Source organism: Pagrus major, chromosome 21 (assembly GCF_040436345.1).
Source record: "Pagrus major chromosome 21, Pma_NU_1.0".
In the NCBI taxonomy this organism is placed as follows: Eukaryota; Metazoa; Chordata; class Actinopteri; order Spariformes; family Sparidae; genus Pagrus; species Pagrus major.
Window position 1 is genome coordinate 20,717,713 of NC_133235.1, and position 10,431 is coordinate 20,728,143.

Sequence of the window (10,431 nt, forward strand, 5' to 3'; positions counted from 1 at the left end):
GGTTTTCTTCCTTTACTTCAATAATAATATTTGTCAGGTGGTTTTAATTTGTAGATGATGTCAGGCGTTATCACATTTGACCTGCTTTTAAATCACACAAGACAACATCTGGTGACTGCACAATCTTGTCTGTGAAAAAAGAAAAAAAAGGAAATCCATACGTCATAGCCATACATCATAAATACTGTGTGGATTAAGTGTGACTTTAAATGGATGTATGGTTTACTACAGTATAAGTATCCTTAATCTCTTTGCCTTGCAACCTCGTAACCCTTGAGGGCTTCTGTTTTAAGAGTATTATACAGGGCTTTTCATTAATTATTCACTTTTAGGTCATTGCCGATTGTGGTCAGGTTTGATACTCTGGACAGTTAAGGCCATGTTTTGACTTGGTCTTTGTCCGCAGGAGGATTACGATCATGTCTCCTTGGAGGACCAGCACTACCAAGGAGACGGCGGCATGCTGAGTCCCAAAGCCAAGCTGCTATTACGAGATGCAAAGAAAGAGCTTTTGAGGTATGCTAAAGAATGAAGCATCTCGAGGCATCTTTACTCAGTCAACTGTGAATAATGTGAGCCTCCCTTTTAGTTGGCAGATGGTCAGATCTTACAATAAAAACACCAAAACCATACCTTTGTTTACGTAGGAGAGTTTGATATAAGCGAGTCGAAACACACTGAAACTCACCGTGTTACCTATCACTGTAACTGGTATGTCTGCAGGTTCATGTGGAGCAGAAATATATCTATTTGAAAGTGAGTTTTCTCCCTGTATGTCCTGTACAAGCTTACAACTTTTGACTCTTGTAGTTAGAGTGCATGCTCTGCTGGGTCTCCTCTTGAGAATCAGTAGGACCCTCTAGTTTTCAACAGCACAGCAACCCCACTAAGTGACATTCAGAGTCATTATTACACCGAATGTCGAGCAGTATAATAATAATAATTTCTCTACTAAACTTCCCGCTGTACTAACTCTTTATTTTTTTTTCGTTAATGCCCGTGAAAAGGCTGTCAGTGTAAAAGAAAGATTCAGTTCAAGCTTGGCAAAGTCTGTGGGAAGTAGAGTAATCTGTGCATTAAGTGCTTTGTGCTCTCCTGCAGCTGTCCAACCCCGGGCTGTGACGGCAGCGGCCATGTGACGGGGAATTATGCATCACATCGGAGGTACTGTAATTAATTACACTCTCATTAGCACCAGCCAACAGATATATAGATTGTTTTAATTATGTTGATTGTTACAGCTGAAAACTTGTCACATCGCTTGTAAGAGTCCGATGTTATATGTCACTTTCTTTAAAAACGCGCTGACATGATAAAGCTCTCTCGTGAAGAGGAAGTGGAATTGTGTTTTCAAATAATTTTGTATAAATATGCATTGAGACATTGTATTAAGATTATTCAATTCAGCTGTGATCAAAGAGTGCATTAAAATGACTGTTAGCTCTTTATCCTCTCTAGTGTGTCTGGATGTCCCCTGGCTGACAAAACACTCAAATCACTGATGGCAGCCAACTCTCAGGAACTAAAGTATGTGTTTTGAAAACTGTTATTGTTGCTAAAGGATTTTTCACATTGAACTAGGCAGCTTGTCTTTGACTCAGCTCAGGTCAACGCTCTCCTTCTCCTTTGCTTTCTCTTCCTTTCCCTTCTACTACACATTAAGCTTGATTTCTGTGTACTCCACATGAAGTTGTTTGGTATTTTCTGCATATTAGCATGAATCCACTGCTCTCCTCGCAGTCTTTTTGCTGTAAAAAACACCTGGTCTCTGTGTCTCTCAACCTGCAGGTGCCCAACACCTGGTTGTGATGGATCTGGACATGTGACTGGGAACTATGCTTCGCACAGAAGGTAGCAGAGAAAAATCATGGCAACTGAGCATGAAATACATTTGTCAGATGCATGACATTCAAACAGATGGTGAAAGTCTCACTTTATGCTGCACTTTTTGAATTCTTGTGTTTATTGATATATTTGGCTGCCTGTTCCTGTTTCTATGCATTTATGTAACGTTTAAAAAGCCATGTGATGTGCGAATGCAGAGTGCAACTTATGCAATGATAAAACATTTATTTATTTCGATTTATAGATTTATATTTGCAGCTGAAACTCCACAAAGTAGAAACCTTTTTCCATCATGTTAACCCGTTCTATCTCCAATCGTATGTAGCTTGTCAGGATGTCCACGTGCCAGAAAAGGAGGTTTGAAGCTCACACCAAACAAGGATGACAAAGATGAGCAAGAGCTTAAGTAAGAGATTTAGTTTTTTCATTCCTCATCCCATACTGTCATGTTTTTTTGTTTAAAAAATCAAGCAAGAAAACATTGTGAAAATGCGTCATACTTTTGTGCCGGGGGGCATTATACCTGCAGGCCATTAAGTTAAACAAAGAAAATAATACTTCTCTTGTCGTAACATTAGTGAATTATGGAAAAGGATTAGCAGCGTGTTTTTGTGGGATTTTTTCAGGCTTTTGTATTTGTTCCTATTTTCTGAATGGGGATATCTGGCTTATTACTCTTCACTGAGTGCTTTCTTTATAATTATAGTATATCAAGAAAACGGTGAACTGGCCGCTCTGATGGCAGTGCACTCATTTGCAGCTTAGTCATTGTCTGTGAAAGTGTTATTGGAAAAAAAATAATAATGTAATTGATTTGCATTTTAAATCCAAAGTCAGATATATGAGCCCTTGTTTACTTATACATCTGGACACAGATTTTTTTTTCTTTTTAATTACTAATGCAACTGCATGAGCTTAGGAATTAGACTGGAATAGATCTCATACACATTAAGAGAGAAAGGGAGAGAAAGGGGGAGGGTAGCAAATGTCCCTAGATTATTGTAAATAGTGGGCCATATGGCATGCCTCCATTGTCCTGGTGCCTTGCATCAAGCCACCTACCTGTGGTAGTTGTAAGTAATGGGACTGGTGTTGTTTTGTCCTCTAAGTGCTGCTGTGCTGTCGAGTAACAAAATGCTGAAACAGGCTTTTTGCGGCAGCACTCTCCTGCATGTGTGCCATTTGTATCATCTCAGGTGACCTTTCACCTTTATCAATAAGGGAAGGGGTTAGCCACCTCCAAATTACATTCTTTCGCATGAGGGGATACATGACAATTATCTGTAATTCATGTCACTCCATTACTGACCTGCAGAAAACAGGCCTGAATTCCAACTCTTAATGATATTCAGCGTGAGTTGTGCTTATGTTTTCAAGCACAAATATCAGCAACCTCTGAATGAATGCACTGAACAGAGCATTCGTTCTACCTCAAGTTTTAGTGGATTAGTAACTTGTAGTTAATGCGATTATTTCTAGTTTTGGCGACTTTATTTTTAATCAGCATTTGGCTGGATTAATCAACTTAATGGTTAACAAATCTTCCGGTCTAGTTATTGAAAGAGAGATTTTTTTAATGATGTTGTTGTTAAATGTCTTTGTTTTGGCTGCATGGGAAAAAAAATGTTATTAAATGCAAGTTAGTTACATTTTCCCTGTGTGAATCAGCAGCGTTTGCAGATTTACAACATGTACGGCTCTTTGTTTGTTTCTCTGGTAGGTGTCCAGTAATTGGATGTGACGGACAGGGCCATATATCGGGAAAATACACATCCCATCGCAGCGCAGGCAGTTGTCCGCTCGCTGCCAAAAGACAGAAGGAGTCGTCCATCAATGGGCTGCCCTTTGCCTGGAAGTCCAGTAAACAGGAACTGCCCCATTGTCCCCTGCCTGGCTGCAATGGCCTTGGACATGCCAATAATGTGTTTGCCACTCACAGAAGGTGAGGTCGCCTGTCCTCCATTTTATCTCTAAACAATGCCACCGGTCGACATGTTGCATTCTTACGATGGCACCTTTGCTCTCATTCATTGATGCTAAACTTTGTCCATTTTTTGTGATATTCTCCCACCTAAAAATTGTCATTCATGACCTGCTGAACTAGCTTGTCGGGTTGCCCACTGAACGCGCAGAGCATCAAGAAAAAGCACTCAGAAGATGAAATGATGACTATCAAACTGAAGGCCAGCAGTGGTAAGCTCCTCTGACATGGAGATACTTAAGTTTTATCATATTTTCAGTTTGAACATGATAAATTAGACGATATGCTTCAACTCAGGTGTTGAAAACAAAGACGATATTCAGCATTTGGATCATGAAATTGAGGAGCTGAATGAATCCAACATGAAAATAGAAGCAGACATGATGCAACTTCAAACCCAGGTAAATATCCACTCTGACAAGTTTATAATTTAAAAGACAAAGCTTTGAGATGTTCGCTCACTCAATTTGACTCTTGTCTTTTGTACCCGAAAGCAGATATCGTCTATGGAATGTAACCTAAAGACAATTGAAGAGGAGAACAAGATGATCGAACAGCACAACGACAGCCTCCTGAAGGAGCTTGCTCGCCTTAGCCAAGCTCTCATTAACAGTCTAACAGACATTCAGCTGCCTCAAATGGTACAGTAAGCCTTGACCACAGATATATCTAACCTGTCCTGGAAGATATCTCATTTTCTATGAATTGTCATTTCTGCTGTGCTGTTTTCACTAATAGTCAAACATGTTTTTGTTGCAGGGACCCATCAGTGAGCATAATTTTGAAGCCTATGTGAACACATTAACTGATATGTACAACAACTCGGAGCATGAATACTCTCCAGAGTGCAAGGCCCTCTTGGATAATATCAAACAGGCTATTAAGGGCATCCATGTTTAAGCTGTAGAGCTACCAAGAGGTTTCTTTGACTTGGGATAATGGCACTAGATAGCTCTATTTTACTGAAGAGTGCTGGCTTGGCTGCATGTATAAGACAAGGCTTTTGGAAATGTGTTTGGCATTTCCCGGTAAATACACTGCACTGAGAAAATTACCAGCCAGATTTGTAATGCTTTTACTGTTTCTGCATTCACTTGATATGTTTATCCTGGTGAGATTTTTACCCCTCTTGCACTTAATTATTTTGTATGGTTTGCTTGATTTTAATCTATATGTGTTCATGTCATTCTTATATTATCGCTATTTATTATTATATTTGTTCATCAGTGTATTTATTTCCCTCGATTTTTATTTATTTCTAAAATTGTAAATGCTTAATATTTGAGAAATCTGTTCGACTTTCTGCACATTGTAAATTTACATAGAAGCACATTCCAATTTCATGGCATACTTTCGCCATCTAGTGTTGAAAAATATTATTATTATTATTATTATTATTACTATTATTATTATTATTATTATTATTAGACCCTAAGTTGGATCTCCCTTCAAAGTCAAAACTTACCAAAATGATTAAGCATCAATATTTTCAAGCATTGCTTTTGCTTTGTTTATTGGAAACTGAATGTATGGTAAGACAAAGTGAACACTTAGATTAAAAAAAAATAATAATGCAATGCAACTGTACTGTACCTTTTTCCTTCCTAACCAATAACAGCTGAATGCAACCAGGAAGTGACACATAAATGCAACATCAATTGTTGAACTGAATGTCAGATTCTGCTTTGCATAGCGTGCCACAAGAAGAGTGCAACAACAACAAAACAAAAAAAAACACAAATCCACTTTGTCAAGATGTCTTTTTTTTAAATATAGATATTAAACTGCCTTCTGTGCACACACTTTGTGAGTGTGCATATAGTATGTGCCTAAATGTATATGAATCCATAAAAATATACGAGTACTATGTTTTGTGGTAGGACAGTATTATGTGGATGGTGTCTAATTTATTATACAGTACAATTATTTTCATAGGAGGAAACGTTCCTGATGACTGTTTAAATACTGTTGTCTCAGTAGCTGTAATCTCAGAGTCAGGTTTTGAAATATCACGACTGAGATTGAAAAAGTCTGGTGTTTATTTTAACTTTTGCTAGCATGGAGAAAGAAAAAAAAGGAAGGAGTGATTTAAGAAAAAACATCTACTCCTGTTTTATCTTAAACTGCTTACAAGCCTTAACACTTCAACCAGTCTTATTACAGTTTGAATATTCTTGTAACGCTTGGGGCAGATTTGAATAGTAGCTATTTCAAAACCGAGCTGACTACCACTTAAACTCATGTTTCAGTTTCAATCATGAAATACAACAAAAAACAAAAAAAGGAAAAAAAGAAATGAAAACATAGACAAATGATAGTTGTTGGCTAATCGGTTGTTTGTTTGCATCAATTGCACTTTTGTATTTTTAATTATTTTGTGTTTTTAGATCACCACACTGCCCTTGACTTCAACAAAAAGAGGGAAATGGGACGTACTATACAGGTCTCAATTCTACATGAAGTTAATCCCAAGATAAAAAAAACAACACAGAAATTCATTTGAGCAATACGTTTTTTCTTTTCGGCAAAAAGAAGTCAAAGACATGTAGCCTTGGACATTTCAAAGAAACAAAAAAAGTAAAACAGCAAAAGAGCCAAATTACAGAAAAATAGGACCCTATTTTATCCAAATACTCGATATGTTTTAAAAAATTTTAATCTTTTAAAAAAAATTGAATCACATTCTTTAAACCTAACAATCCTTTATTTATAATTTCTTATATTTAATTCCTCTACCACACATTGTTTGCTCAGGAAGTTTTGTGAATAATATTTATTTTTTCCCTGTTAGTATTTGATGTTTTGTATTGTGAAATGCTTTTTTGTGGAACGATATTAGTATGATATGAAATTGTATTGTATTTTCTTTTCTTTTACATTAAAATGTAATGCTTTTTTTTCAGTTGGAGTAGTTTGTAAATTGAAACTTCCTATTACTTTTACTATTTCATAATAAACAGATATGCGCTGTGTTGTACAGTTTGTGTATGGTAGAAATAAACTTTTCAAATGGTCTTTGTGGTTTTCTCTCACAGCTTCAGTCAGTCTCATGTAAACCTGGTCACCCCACAAACATCAAGTGTACAGTTTCCTTTGGCGTTAGCAACACCTTGTGGTCGATTTAAGGTACTACATGTAGAGTAACAGGGAGTGGTCAGTGGAGCTGACATGCTGTACTGATAGTTAAAGCTGCTCACCAACAGCTGGTGGGGTTAGATATCAAAATAAAAGGGTGTCATGGTGACCCAAAGATTCAAGATGTTGACCATTTTATTGTGAAATCCTGGATTCTACTCAGCCACGACTTCTGTTACATAGTGCACAATTCAGTCTTCAGTGTTTTCAGTTCACAGTTGGAACTAAGGATTATTTTCATTATCAGTTACACTGCCGATTGTTCTCCATATTAATTGATAAATTGTTTGGTCTATAAAATGTAGAAACGTTGCAGAATGTGCCCAATGTGACGTCTTCCCAAGGCCCAAGGATACTTAGTTCACAGTCACATAAGAAACAAACAGGTCATTTTTACGGCGAACATAATTGTTTAATTGATTAGCAACATTTCTTGCTGATATAATATCTGTCCAACGAATAATAGATTAATCAGCTAATTGTTCCATTATGTTATTATAATTACATTAATTAAGTCATCCAAGGCACAGCAGACAGCACATGAAATAGTGCCTGAGCAGTAGTAACACTAACACACAAACTAACAGATAGTCAAAGAGGATATTGTCTATTATATTAATCTCAATCAATCAATAGTATGTAAATAAGTAAGTCAAAGGCCGACCAAATTCTGTACACCTGAAAAAAGGGGCAATGAAGTGGCAATTTAAATAAAATTAAACCTTAAAAAATTACAATAATTACAAGTAATGTTAACGTGTCCCATGTAATTCAAAGGTTTCACAGCTGTGGGCACTAAACTCAACTTAAACTCGCTCAACACACTTTAAGATGAATAAAAAACAGCATGGTTTGAACCCTTCAAAACCTTTTTCGGATAAATCAGGAGTCAAACCAGTTATAGAGCAGCCTTTTTAATAAAATAATGGATATTCTACCCTTTGTTTAACTCCATAGATACTGTAAGAAAATACAACTTAAAACATGCAACAAATTGTTTATAAAAGGATCCACATCCAACAACGTTACACACTAGGTGATGGACAGAAGAAAAAGTACAAAAATACAGCAACACACAAGTAGATAATGCTCCCATGAATATTTTTCTACCTCCCCGTGTGACATTTTGGGCTCAGGCCCGTCTTCAAACAAGAAGACTTGTCTGAAGATGAAGACTTTGTCAGACCTCATTGTGAAGAAGGGCCTGAGCCTGAAACGTCACACCTGGGGGTGATAAATGTTCATGATCTGGAGACGACTGAAAACACGGCCAATAAAAAGTGTCAATAAAAACAAAAGAACGTCATAAAAGCGTACAATACTTACAGGCAATGTCAAGACACACAATTCATATCTCAGGAAAATATCACACATCATTCAAAAGTTCTCTACACTCAACTCACTAAACACGCTTTAAAGATTAATAAAAGCACCAGGGAAGGGTTCGCCTTCACTCAAACTGAGGTACGGTTTGAAGTCTTGTTTTTAATTATAAATCAAACCAGTCATAGAAGCAGCCCTTTTTAAACCTGGCTCTATCATCAGCAATAAAATAGCACTTTTCACAGACAAAAGTCTCAACAAAAGTGCCTCACGTGGGCGTTAACATGCAGTAAGAAAACAATAATGAGACATGAATAATGAAGCGACCACCTGACACACATACATACTCATAATAATAAGAATAGCACACAAAAAACAAGTTATAAATACATTAAATACAGACCTGGTGTATATAGGTTACCCAAATGCCTATCTAGGTTTATATAATGCTGTTATGATAATGGTGAAAATGACACAACAACATCTGTTCACTGACCTTCATCCCACTGAGATATAAGACCCAGCATATGAAAGATGACACTGATAATCAAAGTGTGTAGCAACAACACAGCAATCAAAATATGAGTTTGCGGCTCGACGTTGCCACAGACATTATTTCGGTCGTGCCACACAGGGCCCTGACTTCCTGTAATGTATATGCTGTGTGTGCAGAGCAGACTCAGTATCATGTTGGCCACATACAGACTCTCTAGGTGCGACCTCGGCTCACCCTGCTGCAGTAAACAATATCTGTTTTTATTTATCTCATAAAATGGGCAGGTACAGCATCTTTTCACCAGGGGAGTGAGCATGGCAACGAGTTTCCTGCTTTGGTGTGATGCATTTGGTGAGTTTTTATATTGACACTGAGGTCATGTCCCCATTTAGTGCCATGATGACCCGAGGAGGAGTTCAGACAAGTCTCTGCACACATGATATGTTTAGTAAGCTCACTGTGAGTCTACAGAGTCACTATCTTTACATTTTTACTATTTTTAGCTAAGTGTTTCTCCATTAACATCTCATTCCTGGCAGTGTGCATAAGGTTATTAGTCAACACTTTTCTTAGCTTGGGTGAGACTCCTGGCCCTGGTTTCCTGCACCACATGCTAACTATGACGCTAAAAACAGGCCATACTCAGGGTTCCTAAGTCAGGCATTGTGCGACACAGCTAACGATCCAGGATGAGAAGGTGCAGTATTCAATGACTGACAACTTGAAAGAACCCACGTTAAACTATCTGCAGCCTTGTGTATGTTGTGGTCGTGTATGAAGGGCTCCATACCTCGTCGTTATGCAATGAAACCACTGCCTGAGGAAGTAAACAACACCTCACCTCAGAGGACACCCTGCAGGAGAACAACACTGCAAAATGTGCAAAAACAGTGTGCAAAATGTAAATTGAAAGGAAAACATACTAAATACTGCCAGCCACTTTGGCAACTAATCATCCAGATGGTTTTGTGCAGAGAAGTGACTGAAAACAGGATAAATGCTGTCTTGGTTTGAAAGTTTCCTGTAGCTTATTTTGCCCACGCAGCCTCCCTCCTAAAAATAAGCAGTATTATCAAGAGATGAGGTGAAGCCAGGTCCCTGAAACCTCAACCCAGACCTGCGTCTGCCTGCTGACCACGACTGCTTCCTTATTCAACCTGGAGATCATCCATTCCCACACAGAAACCAGCTGCAGGCTAAATTTAGGCCTTTCCTTTAGGGAACTGTTTGAGGTTACAAGGTGGGCGAAGCTTTCCACGATCTTTTCAATTTTGTCCTCTCTCGTTAAAAGAAATAATAACGAGCAGGCTTTGTCACAGTAGACCGGGCCTTGTTATTCCTGAAGTTTCAAGTGGAAAATTACAAAATAAAGTGCACAAAGTAGAGCCAGATTAAAGCGTTCATTGTCTCATTTCCAAGCTGACAACAACAACAACAACAACAACATTTTAGTCCATGTGGATGTAATTTTCTCTAATTAAAAGTCAAATTGACTACACCTGACTCTAACATGCATAAAAAAGTACAGCACATGCACAAAAGTAAATGAGCCTTTCATGTTGAAACTACCTCAGTAGAAATATTGCAAAACAATAAATGCACTCATGGATATATTAACGATTGATACATTAAAACAAGTCAAAGACAAGGC

The 10,431-nt window shown here is 37.7% G+C and overlaps 1 protein-coding gene across 1 annotated transcript in view; it reads left to right on the plus strand.

The window, feature by feature from the left end:
- The window catches only part of st18 (ST18 C2H2C-type zinc finger transcription factor), a 40,367-nt gene extending 35,641 nt beyond the window's left edge, over positions 1–4,726 (plus strand). Inside the window, exons 14-23 of the mRNA XM_073491596.1 lie at positions 407–516; positions 1,102–1,164; positions 1,459–1,527; positions 1,789–1,851; positions 2,171–2,251; positions 3,566–3,787; positions 3,950–4,038; positions 4,124–4,227; positions 4,321–4,467; positions 4,586–4,726. Of these exons, the coding sequence (XP_073347697.1) occupies positions 407–516; positions 1,102–1,164; positions 1,459–1,527; positions 1,789–1,851; positions 2,171–2,251; positions 3,566–3,787; positions 3,950–4,038; positions 4,124–4,227; positions 4,321–4,467; positions 4,586–4,726 (1,089 nt within the window). The remainder of the gene's footprint in view (positions 1–406; positions 517–1,101; positions 1,165–1,458; positions 1,528–1,788; positions 1,852–2,170; positions 2,252–3,565; positions 3,788–3,949; positions 4,039–4,123; positions 4,228–4,320; positions 4,468–4,585) is intronic.
- Positions 4,727–10,431: the final 5,705 nt, after the last annotated feature.